Source organism: Glycine soja, chromosome 2 (assembly GCF_004193775.1).
Source record: "Glycine soja cultivar W05 chromosome 2, ASM419377v2, whole genome shotgun sequence".
NCBI lineage: Eukaryota > Viridiplantae > Streptophyta > Magnoliopsida > Fabales > Fabaceae > Glycine > Glycine soja.
The window spans coordinates 1915090-1930647 of NC_041003.1; the positions used below are offsets into that span (position 1 = coordinate 1915090).

The following is a 15558-nucleotide window of genomic DNA, read 5'->3' on the forward strand; positions in this document are numbered from 1 at the left end:
TAACATATGGGTTCTTATGTTTTTTTGTTATGCTTGGAGCATTGTGAAAATAAAATGAAACAAGAAATTAAAAAGAAAAAAACAGCACTTTAATGGAACCAAAGAGAACAAAGTAGACTTTTTAATTTTTATCTGTTCTAAGCATATGTCAAAGTAGCATTTGACAAAACTTAAATACCGTATTTTAGGTACTATTTGTAATATTCTCAAATTAGAATTATAGTTTATCTTGATAATTTTTATAATAAAATCTGCATTATTTTTTTTTTGCGGATTACCAAGATAAAACCTCAATTTTTATGGGAAAACAAAAAAACAGCTAAAGTACTGTATATGAGTTTTTTCCATAATTAAATCAACAATTTGGTCTATAATATGCAATAAAAAATTTACTTAAAATATTATTCATCGATATGAGATTTCAATGGTACCTCAATTATCAGGTTTCGCCCGAATTTTATATAGTATCTTTGAAAGTCTGATATGGGAAGATCCGGGGAAGGATCAGAACTCTATTAAAGGGACTGGAACTTTTTTCTTTTATAATTATTTTAATTTAAATATATGATTTTTAATAAACAATAAATTAATACATAAATAATAAGTTTGCAAAAATATTTATACCAAATCAGTTTAATTGATAAGAATTGCCTATAAAGCAATCTTATATAATTACACTATTATATTCGAATTTTCTAGAATTAAACAATCATATAAATACGAAGCACATAATATACATAAAGATACCGAATGAGGGGGGCCTGCCCCCCTTCAATCCGTCCATGGGAATATCATCATGTAGATCAAAATTGTAATATTAGGCTGTTTGCATATAAGGCTAGAAGTGCTTTTGGACGTTTCTCTATTAAAAGAAATTTTATATTTTCAATAGGAAAGCTCTGGAAAATACTTCTGGCTTATATAGCAGTTAAAACTTAAAACAAGGATAGTTGGCCTGAAATAATGAACGGTATAATCACCTACCTGCACAAGCAGCGCACTCTGGTAACTACATTAAACTCAAGCACACAAGACATGAATGTTTTTCGCATTTCTGCTCGTAACAACTCCCAACAGTAGAAACTAGAAAGTAACCATCATATGATCGAAACCATTCTAATGGGAAATAGTTTTTTAATTTGGTTAAGTCTTAGGATTTCAAAATAATTTCAATGCGAGGCTGACTTGTAGGGTTGTCCTGCAGCTCGAGTTTCTTTTCGCTTGAAAAAAAAAAAAAAAACGAATTTTTCGAACCCCAGGAGGCCTCATTCATAAATTACAGACTCATCATCATCATTGCTCGAGCCTACTTCAGCTCCATATAGTATTAACATGAGTAGAAATCACAGTACGGAAAAATGCAGCAGAATAGAGAGTATGTTCAGAACGAGAGCTACAAAGGAAAAGGGAATGGATCATAATGAACATTATAAAATGTTTATAATAATTAATAAGCATTAAATGATTGTAAGTTTACATGATAAATTTCAATATAAAAAAATTATCAAATAAGGAGAATTTTTACTCGAAATGAAATTTTAAAGTAACAAACTCTATTCCTCTATCTCTTTCCCTCCATCCAATCTTAAAAGTGTAAAAATCTGAAAACTAGATGATCAGTGGAAAATGCACTCAGTTGCAGCTCAATAGTATTATATATAATGATTACATTCTTCCCCTTAAAGAGGTACGTAACAAGCTTCTATTTAAGCTCGTGGTTTACAAAGCAAAAGTGAAACTACTAACACAATTTGACATGCCAACTCCGACACAATTCTCAACTGACTAACAGAAGATAACTACTGTTGAGCTATTGACAGTAAGTCACGAGATCAATTTGAAGTCCAAGCAAAATACCCATTTTGTGCAATTAAGAGTAAGTTGCAAGAGAAATTCTAAAATTTAAGTATGCACATCATCCATTTTTTGTTTCTACTGTACCCAAGAAAAATGAAACCAGCTATACGTCCAATTCCAATCTATATCCCCTTGGAGATACTGGAAGTTGCATGTATCTTTAATGAGCACTCAGGGATATAGGTAACACCTGTTACACCCGAATGTAAATCAGTGAGAACTTGAGCTGTATCGTTTTGGCATTTTGCATTGTGATTGGCAGTTGACTATTTGCAAAGAAGAAAAATCTTTCCAATGACAAATAAAACAGAATGTACAAAATAATAAACCAAAGTTCTTTGTATACATACTTCTCACTTTTGCGTTGTACATTCGTAAAAGCATATGTTCTTCACATGTAAACACCAAAAGGGATGATGGTGGAAACTGCTGTAAATTTGCACTAATTTACAATAGAATCTCCCTGTATATATTAAGAATATATTTGTAATTTTTAGGATAGTTTTGTTTTCCTATTTTCCCTCTTTCTCATAATATGTCTAGCCTATAAATAGACATTAGTGCTTGTATTGCAAAACACACTCGATAATATTCAGTTTTTTCTCTTTTCAAATTTCAAGTAGGTATCAGAACTCTCAATTTCAAGGGCTCCGCTCTTGCTGCCGTCCACCACTGCCTGTCACCACTCAGCTGCCAATTTGACCAGTGTGACCATACCGGATGGGGTGTCATCTCCAGATTGGCTTGTCCCCAAATTCACGTTGCCTTCCACCACCACCACTACACATGCTTCTTCCCAACACGTGAAAGCCACATACCATTCCTGTGCCAACCACTCGCCAGCACATAGCAAGTAGCCGCTGACTCTTCTTTCAGGCCTAATGGTTAGTCTTTCCTTATCTCATCCCGTTTAGCTTATAAATAGGGATTAGTGCTTGTATTGCAAAACACTCAATAATATTCACTTCTCTTCTCAAGTGAAACAAATGACTAGATCTAGGCAGCAAAACTATTAATATGAAATGGATCAAGACAAAAATGGGCACTTGTTACAGAATGTCACACTCACAGCTAAGGGAAGCCAACAGAAGACCTTATTGTTATGTGAATGGGCGATACTTCAAAATAACAATGACAATCATACAAGTAACAGATCTTAAACCAGCAGTTCATCTTCTCATTAATTTGTATTGACCAAATATTCTCTATATAGATGCTTAAACATGGAATTAAGAGGAAAAAAATGGTCCAAAAGTACAGCAATCTATACCTTTTTCCTTGACATCAATTTGCAAAGTGTCCAGAACAATTATGCCATCAGTCAATGGAAGTAGCTCAAGCTTTATAGTGGCAATGGATTGAGATGGAATACATCTGATGTGGCCCAAACATGTCTTCAAATCAATCAGTACCAGTCTAAACACAATTTACAGGAAAAAGAGACACAGAGAGATTTGATACATTACCCAAGTGGAATTCTACTCTGCAGCCATAGATGTGTACAACTAAGATCAGAACCAGGAATGACATCATCACTCGTAGAAACAGCCTGGGCTTTGCCATCATAACTTTGTTTCTCATTATCTTTTACACCAAGAGTGAAACTTTGTCGCTGGGTGGCACCAATTCCTCTTTCACCATTTACTCTTACTAATAACTCTGAGAAACCTAAAAAAGGACTCATTGGAGTCGTTGGTGAATTCAAGGAGACTACTGAAAGGGGTGAAGTAAATGAGGCTGGAGCAAGCACAGTCAAAGTTAGATCCTCAGAGGTCAAATTTGAAGCTTGAAGAGTTAATATCTGATAAAAATTAAATCAAATAATAAATTAATTGTGATTGAGGATGATGACAGTATAAAAGTACTGATAGTTTCTGAAGGAAAATAATCAAACAAAAGTAAATGAGCTTACATGAAAACAATCAAGTTGAGATAGACAATAGCTAAACAATATATTAACCTGTATGGGAAGTTGGCAAGTTTTTCCATAAGCAGCAAGAGACTGTCCTGACATCTCTGACACAACCGAGATCATAATATCCCTTGAGCTACGTGGTCGCCAACTGGTTGGTTGCTTAAAGAACAACCTTGATGCTAGATTAAACAAAAAAAAAATGGGAAAAAAAACTAATTATCACCTTACATGCGATACTAGATGGCACAACAGTAAACCGAGTAGGGCAAAAAGCCTACCAGTATAATTGCATCGACATGAAACCAAAATTGAATACTGGTCATTAATTAAAGCAGTCTTCCGTCTGTTGAGTCTTAGTTTTGATGTTTTATTTCTATGTTTCATCCTTGACCATTGAGAACTTCTATCATCCTGAATCTTGTGACCCTTCCATATAGAAGTTGCTGGTTTAAGAATAAAAGAATGCTCTTCACCTCTCCTGTAATTAGAAACTTTTAGTAAGATGAAGATTATTATAGCTAATCACAAAAACCAAATTCTGAATTTCACAAACAGCTAATCAGATTGATCTCAAAAATAAAATAAAAAATAAAAAAATCAGGTGTTCAATAAACACACATCACCTTCACTATCTACATGCAGATAATATTTTTGTAAAAAACATGATAAAAATATTATTCTCCAAGGTAATTTTTGGATTATTTATGCACTATTGAACACTCCTGGACTATCAAGAGGTCCAAGTCTCTCTCAATTCCTTTACAAATTATTCCCACACGATGAATGAGTCTCCTCTCAACCCCTCTTCTTATTTACTTACATCATCAAGCCTCTTGACTCACTAAGTAACCCAATAATTAACTAGCTAACCAGGACCAATCAGAATGCTATTCAATAGAGCCAGCCACCACACCATGAAGGATTCACGAGAAAGCCCAAAGTAGTGTATATAAGTGGGGGGCAACTTTCATCTTACAAGTCGGTTTTTTAGGATCAAACCCACATTCTGAGAAACCATAATGCCTTTTTTTCTTCAATCTCCAATGTCATAAGCCTTGTGACATAACTAACTAGTAGTTGTTGAAGTTTACATTGTTGCCTTTTTCCTCGTTACCCACACTCCTTGTACAAATGCCTCTTGGATTCCTTGCATACACTCTCAAACTTGTAGGTTCTTTGTCCTTAGAAAAGTTGCCTTGCTCCTCCACATAGGCCATAGGCTCTAGGCCTCACACTTGTTTATCCACTTGTTCATTTTGTGCTTATATGGTACAGTAGCTAGGATACCAAGTAAAGCAATCTGAACAATTACAACTATTATAATATAGAGTAGCATTAGAATCATTAGACAGATGAGATATCCATTCTAACAAAATGCATGCCTTATTAGGATCTCTAGTTAGTAATTTCTCAAGTGCATATTGACTATTGAACACCCCCCCCCCCCCTTTCCCCATTTTACAAGGTTTGTTTAAGGTATTGGGGAGAGTTGTCCATCTACACAAGTATATTTGATAGCCATGTATTAAGGTCAGTCAATGCATAAGATAAGTAATGATAGAAAGTTATAAACAATATTAACATATTTATTCAGGAAAATAACCTGAGAGCTAGATTTGGTAAAGAATGATCATTTCCAGCTTCAATACATGAAATCGGCAATGACGACAGTGATCCATTTTTTGTAAACTCCTCAAGAACAATAGTTATGGTATCTATAAATATCACAATGTCTGGAGCATGTATAGGAGCAACATTCTGGAGAACAACTTAAGAACTATTAATAAAAGCAGAACCGAAAAAATAAGTAACAGTAGAAATGCCCAAAAGAGAGGCATGAAAACATAATATACAATATATTAGAAATATAATATAAATTCATTCATGTTTTCATCTAACAGCTTAAGCTTTTAGGGCAGTTGATTCATTACATGGTATCAAAATCTCTATGATCAAGTAGTCTATAGTACAATCCTTGTTACCCCCATTCTTTTAATAAAAAATATCATCACAAGGTAGGTGGCTTGTGTATTTTCCATGCTTCAAGCTCAAAGGGCTTTTGCGTGAGAGTGTGCTAGAAATATAATATAAAACAATTCGTGTATGTTCACTTAACATATTAAGAAATTAGGATTGCTTGTTTACAACACAATAGACATTGAAAAAAAATGTCAATTTGATGGATGAGTAGTTCAAACCTTTATCTGAACACACAGAAGATCATCTGAATTGACGTCAGCAGCAAAAGAATGAATGTCTAATGGCTGTATTATTTTAAGTTTCCTTCTCCACCTTCTTCCTGGTGTATATAGGCCTTCTAATCCACAACAAACATGAAATCTCTCTTGTTCCAGTGAAACACCTCGGAAAGATAGAAGTCCTTCAAACCCCATCTTTTTCCAAAAATATTTCTGAGATGAGATTTGATCCCAATCCTTAAGGTCAAAATTTGGCTTAGAACTAACTGCTTTGACAGGAGCAGATGGAGTGCTCATGGTTTGCGGTAATGATGACATGGAGTAACTTCTAAAATTGCCAAAGGAGAATAACTGAGAGCTAGATGATCCAGAAAAATTGGATCCCTGAGAGGAGCTACCAATTCCTGAAGTTGAAGTTAAATGAGGAGGAAATGGCGGGTAAGTAGAAGGCCTCCCATTATCCAACGGAAGCATCCAATTTAACAGCTCTGCACATGAATCCTGATTTGCTGCATCCACCTTGCTGTCAGGAGATGACATTCTCTCCTGACGCTTTTCAAATTGAAGAATTTCTATACAAGGATCTCTAAGAAAATTAACACCAACATTCACCTGTAAAACAACCTGCATCCTTCCACACAGGAAAGCAGAGTTAGATCAATAATCTGAGTAATTGAGATAATTAGATTTCCCAATCATAAAAAAGCCCAGAAGTCAAGAAGTTATATAGAAAGCATTTCTTGATCAACTAGGACTTTGCTAGCAAAAATTCACAAATGCCTTCAAAGGCATTAAAGAGGCAAGGCAAACACCACTAAGAGATATTTAATAAAAGGAAATGTTCAATGAAAAGAAGAGACTAAGGTGAAAGCATCCAGAAGACAGTTTGAAGCAACAAATCCCCAGTTTTAAAGGATATGTACTAGATAGGCCAATGATGATGTAATTACATAATAAATATACTCCACAATAGCAGGTCCAAGCATCATATACGTATAAAATTTTTATGATCCATATAATCCAGAGAAAATATAAAGATTCAGATGTCTATACTGTTAAACACTGAATCAAAGCAGAACATACAATAAACCCATTCCATAACCTCATCCAAATGCACTAACAAGTTACATTCTAACTAAAAGATTCTCCATGTTTCACTAGCCATAACAAGAACAGCAAGTGAATTGAACTGCATTCTTGCATGCCTTGGTTCACTAAAATTTATTTCTAGTCTTAATAAAGTAAGAACAAACTATGTATTTGTATGGATTATTTTATGGAAGAAAGAAATTTTCATTACAGAGAAGAGGGAAATACAACTAGAGTGAGGACAAGATATCATCCAAGAAAAAACCTAGATACAAGAAAAAGGTGTAAAAACACAACTATGGGCTGAACACCAAAGAGGCCATAAACATAATTATGTCTCCAAGTTTAGTGGCAACAGACAATCTTAATAAAGTAAGCATGCCAACCCAAACTACAGATTTTATTCTCTAATCTGCACATTATTCATTACAAATAATTGATTACAAAACCGTATCTTAATTATTTCCATAGTATGGATGAAAACAACATTGTAAAGAAATTATACAGTATGCAGAATAGTAATTTATCCAACAAAAAACAAACTAATAGATGCAGAATAGTGACCAAAAAAGAAACAGGGTACACAACAAAAAACAACGATGAAATGTTTTAAGTAGGGTTGGCAACATGAATCAAACAGCACCATAGTTTGTTATCAGAAATCATGTCTATAGACAAACTATTAACCTCTAAATCCTTCAAAATGGTTTCACCTACAACTTTTCTCAGTCTTCCTCTAGCTATAGTGCCAGGGTTACCTTTATCTGATTTACTCTCCTTACTAGGGATTCTTCTATAGGTCTTCTCCACATGTGCCCAAACTACCTAAAGCAAGTTTCTATCACCTTTTCTATCATAGGTGGTACTGGTACCCCACTTTTCTCTAATGCATTCATTCCTAATCCTATTTTTCTCTGGTTTATCCACTCATCTAATGCAACATTCTCATTTGTACTGGATTGAGTTTCTTCACTTGTAATCTTGTTGGCTTTTTACTGCCCAACATTCAATTCTATACAACTTCCCAGGTCTTATAGTTGTGTACACAATTTTTTGTTTAAGCTGAAGAAGTATCTTTTTGTTGTAGATAGCACGCAAGGCATTGCTTGAATGCTATGATTTACATCCCTACTTCTCCACCATTCTGTATAATGGAGTGATGGGCCCTAGATACTAAAATTCTGTGACTAGTGGTAAGATATTTTCTCCAACTTTCACCTCAAAGCTATGGTTGTAGCACCTCTTGCTAAATTTGCATTTCATATACTTTATCATACTTCTAATTAACAAAAAGTCATGAGCTTCCAAAGTTTGTCTCCACATCTCTAATTTCCGATTTATTTCCTCTCTAAACTTTCTAACTAGAACTATATCATCCCTAACTTTCACCATAACAAAAACTTTAAAAAAAAAAAAAAAAGAAAGAAAGAAAGAAAAAGATCCAACTTTCAAAATGCTTCAATTTAAGTTCCTAGTTTCAAGACAGAAAAGTGGACCATTTATATGAATTTTACCTTCTAAATTAAGAAACGAGAACAATGTACAAAAATAGGTGGTGCTTGACTCTAACACCTGGACTGACTCTTTCATAATATAAATTTGGTTCCCAACACACAATTGAAGTAGGCCAAATGAATGTGGTCCTTAAATACAGAAAATTAAAATGGAACTTAGCCTTTCTGTTTTTTTGTTAAAAATGGGTTTTGAAGGAGAGCAGGTGGCCACATTCCAAGATCAAGACCAGACACAAACCTTGATCAGGGCATACAGAGTAAATATGGCCTACAAATAAAGGATCACCAGCAGTAATTGACTTTGCCATGATTTTTTAGTTATGAACAAAATAGCTTGAATTACAACCATAGGTGATTTCTTCACTGAATGTGAACTAACTGACTCAGCCAAAATAGATAGAAAAACATGGATAATGGTTGAAATTATATCTGATGAAATACTGCTTTCACAGTTATTATTTATGCCATTCTCAATAATACCAATAACATAAGATTCAGTAACATAGCACCCTACCCACCACAGGGGAAAATCCCAGCTACCATTAATACAATTTATCTTTTATTTTCCTTATTGTGTATCACAATTTCCATAGATTTTCTGAGTTAAAAATACCTATAATTGTATATTATAAATAAAAGAACATAGCAAGCTGCTTGCATGCATTTGTGGAAATAATGGAGAAATCTAGGCAATCAAAAGGGAAGAAGCAGAGAACTATATTGCTTGGTCCCAAATTTAATGAATAAAGAATACTTCGTCTGACAGTGGAACTTTAAAATCCAAACCCTTAACAAACAAAAAAAATCCTTGTCTCTCCTAACCAAATTTAGATCAATTAAATGCACAATCATAGTTTTCAACTTTTATGGCACATACCACTAAGTCTCCATTAGGTAAAGCACAACACTTCACAGAATTTCTTGCCACTCCACCAGAAACATTTGAATCAAAATTCCCTCTATCAATAATAGTACTAATAGGAGAAAATGTGTCCCCTTTAGATTTGATTGTTGAGGCCTTTTCAGTATTTGCATCAGAAGAGTTGGAAAAAATTTCTGAAGAGCTTCTTTTGGACCAAAGGGGATCATCAGACTCAGAAATCCTCACAAAGAAGTGAGAATTTTCAAACTTTTGCAACAATAATGCGGTTTGTTTTTTGAGAACCTCTTTTTGAAGAAGGGATTCATCATCAGAAACATCTTCCATCTGCTCTTCATCACTGGTACCAGGTTCCCCTTCTCCAGACACTGAATTGTTTCTGTTTTCAATGTTTCCATTTTCTTTCTTGGGGCTGTGACCTATGCCATTGTCACTTGTCACTGCATCAACTTTGAATGAAGATGTATCCTGCTTACATGCAGAAAAGCATGCCAAGATATGAACTCGTTCACCTGAATTACAGGTATAAATTAGGTCTGCTCAACTTTTTGTGAAAGCCAGCTGACCAAATTACATATGCCAAAACTGAGATTAACATAATTAAAGAATGAACAATCTATTTACCAGGGAAAAGAAAGGAGCGATCAAGAGAGCACAGAGACTGTATATCTGGTGCACAAGTCCAGTTTTCAGGAAGTTCCTCTACAAAAAGAAATTGAGAATTGGATGTATCGCATAATACATGCAGAGAAATCAGGTCCATAACATCACATACAAGAGGAAGGACTTAAAAGAAATTGTTTTTTTCTACCATTGAACTGAATGCTAACAAAAACCGTGATATGATTATAATTTTAGTCATGTGCAAAGCATATAAGAAACAAAATTAACAAATTGCTGGTAGACCTTGAAGAGAAGAGACAATTGATGTAATACTACTTTCCCTAATGGTTTAGCACACAACAGCTGCTCCTGTACCCCATGTAGATATCAATTCAATACTCCATTAATCAAGTACTTGCACTTGCACCACGAAGACTTATATCCAAAAAGGGTGGAGACCTATTACAGCGTTTCTTTATGCTTAACATTAGGAAAAATATTTCATATCTTATACTGGTATAAAAAAAAAGTGTAAATATACTCCATTGGGGGCAAGCTAATTAATCTTACATTAATCTATCATTTAATTTTTTATTTTAAAAAATTAACAAATTAGAGAATATTCATCAGAAATAAAAAATTAAAAAAATTGTTCTCCCTTTCCCTTCTCCTCCAAAACCCAACTCCCAACTCCCGACTCCCAACATACCCTAAAATTGTAAACTAAAGCTGGTATCATGTTTATAGCACTTGTAATCCTTTGCAATCACTAAACAGCAATTTAAAATCCTTATATCAATAACAAGCTCACATCTAACATGCAAGGGAACAACCCGTTCCTCCCATTTTTTCACCAACAATCATGACGAGAGTGTCTTTCTCCCTACTCAATACAGCCAAACAAAAAATGACGGAATGAAAAGAACTAATAACATATTCTCTAACACACCCTATGCTATATTACTATTAGTTAAAATATACTAGAAACTATAAAATCATGACTGAGACTCAATAGACAAGAAGTGAGACCCACAAAATTCCGTGATTTTCCAATAAATTTCAGCAAATAATAAAGAGTGTTTTAGGAAATGTGTTACTAGCATTACTCTAGTGGTCATATAAGCACTGAGCAGACATCAATATGTAAGTGAGGAGGGTTAGCAATACACTTATTAGTTAAAACTTATTGAAAATAAAAAAAAAACATGAGAAAGAATCATTATATGTGATGTGGGACCCACAAAAATATGTCATTTCCAATAAATTTCAATCGATCAAATAGAGTGTGGGCAAAAAGAGTGTGAGAGAAAGTGTCTTCTTAGCATTTCTCATCTGTAAGTAATTGACATAGCAATAAATTGAACCACGCCGCAATCAAATTCCGTTGCAACGCGGAAGAATCAACAAAAACAGAAACAAGCAGGAAAATGATGATAGGTGAAGCAAAGACATACTGCATGGAATGGTAACCCATCCTTCATCCTCAGCAACATCCACGTGCTTAAGGAACACGCCACTAACAACCCTTGCATCATACCACGCATACGGATCATCAGACACACGATTCTCCAAAGAAGATCCAGCAGATGCAGACCTATGATGCGTATCAACACGCGGCTCCGGAACCGGAATCGACGGAGAAGGCTCTCTGTACACGCCCGTCGTGGACCGCAGCAAAAAATTCATTGCACCACCGAAAAGTTAATTACGATATTGTCCTGCGAATTCAAACGGTTCAATTTCAGCGAAGAACGAGGAAATATGCTATAACATTGCCGGATTGTAAAGCGCGAAACGGAATTTGGTGGAACTGAGCGAAACGAGAACGAGAAAGCGCTAATGGAATCGGAACAAACGGAAAGTGAATATCGAATAGAGAATTGCTTTGAATGTTACCTAGGGAAATGGTGGAGATCGAAAGCTGCGATCGTGATCAGTGAGAATGCTGTCTTGATTTCATTTTCAAGATTATTCACTGCAAAGTTTTGGCAAATTATTCTCTTCTTGAAAGTTTGAACCTTTTGTTTTTCGGGTGGCATCTATTTTATTATTGAGGGGGCATCAAATAGAATTCGCTGTTTGTGATTTTTTTTTAAAAAAACAATAATCATTTTTACTCGTGAATGTATATGGAAATAATAAATTCGTCCGGAAAAATTAAATTCCGAAAGTAAAAAAGGTTGATAAATCTATCATTTTGTCAACAATGAAAAAGTCTATGGATAGTCTTAATAAATCAACTTGTTACGCACGAGATAAAAATAATTATTTATTTAACATATAATTTAATTTTTTTTCTTCTCTTATTTTAATTTATAACATTACAATAAATACTCAAATTACAATAAATACTCAAGAGAATAAGAAAACAAACATAAATTATAATAAATATAATAATAAGCATAATATATCTATTGTTCCAAAATTTTCTAATGTGATAGTATCTTATCTAAAATATAACACTCAAATAAAAATGCATGACCATGAAGTTAATCCTTACAAAAAATGAGATTTAACTTGATTTTATCACTACTTAATGTTGTCATAATAGAAATGTCAAAGCAACAGACAAATCATGTTTATTGATCAATATTAAGTTGTTCTAACTTATATTTATTTTTCTATTTTTTAAGTGATTATTGTAATGTTATTTTTACTATGACTAGAAAGACAAATATATGAAGATTAAATTATATTTTGGGTAAATAATCATTTTTGTCCCTAAATGTGTAGAGGATTTGGATGTGTCACATAGTCTCTTTAATCAAGAGTAACAAATGAAAGATAAGGAATGAATGAATTTAATGTACTTTTTTCACTTTTGAATATTAAAATTTGAATTTTTATTTTTCGGAAATGAATTTGTCAATGTAGTACATATTGATGAACGAAAATGACTATTTATTCTTTTTTTTTCCTTTCTTTTTTAAGGAATATTGTTGTTGTCTTTTAATTTTGAAAATATACTTGGACGTGTGGAATGGTAGGATAGGCCTGTAATCTTTATATTTAGTTCGTTTGAGATTTTAAATATTATAAATAAAAAAGAGATGAAAGTATTTTAAACACTTTGAAAGAAATAATAATAGTTTTTTATTTAAAATATATTTGATGAATACTCATTATGATATAAGATACTTAGAAAAAGAAAAAAAAAAGAAAAAAAAATTGATTTATAAAAATTGAACCAATATTAATGATTGATTTATAACACTCACATGCATATTTAGTCAATTTAACTAATTTTTTTAATAAGAAAAAATTACATAAATAAATGGAATAATCCTAAAAACTAAAAAAAAATGTTAATTTTAAATTTAAAACAACATGATTACTTAACATAGAACTGAAGTACTACAACATTTGAAAAATGCACATCATAATATTGGGTGTTACAAAGTACATAATCCAAGATATCATACCAAGAAAAAATGAAGGGAAAACTACATACCACTCACGGAGAATCTTTATCGAGTGTATTCCTAAACTACAAAATACAGGTAAGATTAATCAAATAATAAAAGTACTACATCAACACCTTAAAATTACAAATAAAGTCCCTAAAAACCTAAACCTACAACTTAACATGTGAGATTTTATTTAGTTAAACTCCATCAACACCTTAAAATTATAAGGCACTACATTTCCATGATAAGCAAGTTAGAAATTGAGATTTTCATTTGTCCCATAGTTTGTTCTATCGCTAAACACACAACTACCTCGAAGTGTTTTGTTATATTTCGTGGTTATATATATTATATAGACTCTTCTACGGGAATTACTAAAATTAGTGCATTCTAGATTCGAAAAAAAAAATCTAAAGGGTACAAACTCACTACATGACACATAATGAAGCTCCCTTGTGCACTTCCGAATCTCACTACAAACTAGTGATATAAAAGGCACACGTGACGATGGGCAATGGGCGATGCTGCAAAGCTCAAAATTTCCTTACAAATGAAGCAACAAGTGGTAGTATCTTTATAATATAAAAAACATTATCTGCTAACAAATTTTGTATATTTTATATAGATAATTTTAATTTAAATAAAATTTATTATTTAAAGAGAATGTTGGACTTTGTTTGTATTTAGATCGGTGTAAATCTAAATTTTTAAACAATTAGAAGGAGTAAAAGAGGCAAAGAATTAAAGGTGAGAAATTAGAGGGTAGAAGTAAAAGATAAGAAGATAAAAAAAAATGAAAAATAATTTGAATGCAAAAGATGAATTTATGATGTAAATGTGTTAGGGTTTAGCATGTCAAAACTACTTGTGATACAATGATAATAATTTTTTTCTATCTAATGTTAATAAATTTTTTTCTATTTAATGCAATATCAATTTCCACCCTTTTTCCTGTCCTTAGAAAATAACAATTTTCTAATGTATTACCTCCTAAACAATACATGACAATAAAGCACAGAAAAAGAGTAATAAAAACTGGAATTACATTAAATATACAATGGGGTTTACATTACAAGAGTTTGGCTTGCTAAAATTTACCCGACCTCGTGCTTAGCAAATATAACAATGTGATCACGTGTTGAGCGCGACGGTGTCTGAACTTAATAAGTATGGCGGTGATCTCGTACTTGATGTGAATCCACTCTAAGTGGATCTTTAGTTTGACCGCTAAACGAGGAAACACGTTAGACTTGTCTTGTACGTTAAATGAGATGTCCTAATCTTCAACTTTTATTCAAGTTTTTTCACCAATTTTTTCTCTCCAAATCATTTATATTTTCCTTCTTTTGAATCTTACTGGTAAAAAATTACAATAATATTAAAATCCTCATTAGTCCATTAAAGATAACAATAGATAAATTTTAATCATTCATAGTCAAAATTCACTATCAATCAAACTCAAATTTTGTAGTTATCAAATAATAATAATTAATTTTATTAATAATAATGAAAGTCTTGTTATATTAAGCGAGAATAAATGAAAAAATAAAGCTTCTATAATTAAAATATCAGATGTAAATTATTTGAATTAAAATATTTTATTTTATTGATGTATTATATAAAATTTATTTTTTAAATGTAACTATGGTTTATTAAGATTATATAATTTTAAAAATTTATTTATGTAAATAACACCCTCACTTTTGTACAATGTATCAAGAATAACTACTGGGATCCACCTAGCAAATGAGGAATTTAAGTACAGTAAAAAAGTGAGGAATTTAAGTTCAAACTTTATTATTATCATTATATATTTAAAAAATATAATGTATTAAGATGTAAGAATTACAAAATTATAAAATTGGAGGTAAATTTAAGTAATCGTATTTGAAAATAAAAAAATTACAAAGAAAATATTTAAATACTAAAAAATATCCATTAACTTAAAATAAAATATATTTCTGGTTCTTAAACTTTCCGTCAAACTTGATTTTGGTGTCTATAATTAAAAACTTTTGTTCGCTCAAAATTTACTAATTAAAATAATAAATTTAATCTAATATAAAAAATAAATAAATTTTCCTTCTTTTCAAAA

The 15558-nt window shown here is 32.3% G+C and overlaps 1 protein-coding gene across 2 annotated transcripts; it reads right to left on the bottom strand.

The window, feature by feature from the left end:
- Positions 1–1616: 1616 nt before the first annotated feature.
- LOC114379212 lies at positions 1617–12103 on the bottom strand. Of its 2 annotated transcripts, XM_028337821.1 has the most exons (11): positions 11953–12103; positions 11511–11774; positions 10078–10155; positions 9451–9965; positions 5971–6594; positions 5376–5530; positions 4051–4250; positions 3818–3951; positions 3324–3658; positions 3128–3231; positions 1617–2047 (listed from the first exon to the last, which is right to left on the bottom strand). In XM_028337821.1, exons 2-11 carry the CDS (start codon positions 11740–11742, stop codon positions 1980–1982), a joined length of 2445 nt encoding a protein of 814 aa, XP_028193622.1. In that variant the 5' UTR covers positions 11743–11774; positions 11953–12103; the 3' UTR covers positions 1617–1979. The 2 variants fall into 2 exon arrangements, with proteins under 2 accessions (XP_028193622.1, XP_028193633.1); XM_028337832.1 differs by lacking the exon at positions 11953–12103 and having other exon boundaries at positions 9451–9921; positions 11511–11573.
- Between the last annotated feature and the right edge of the window lie 3455 nt (positions 12104–15558).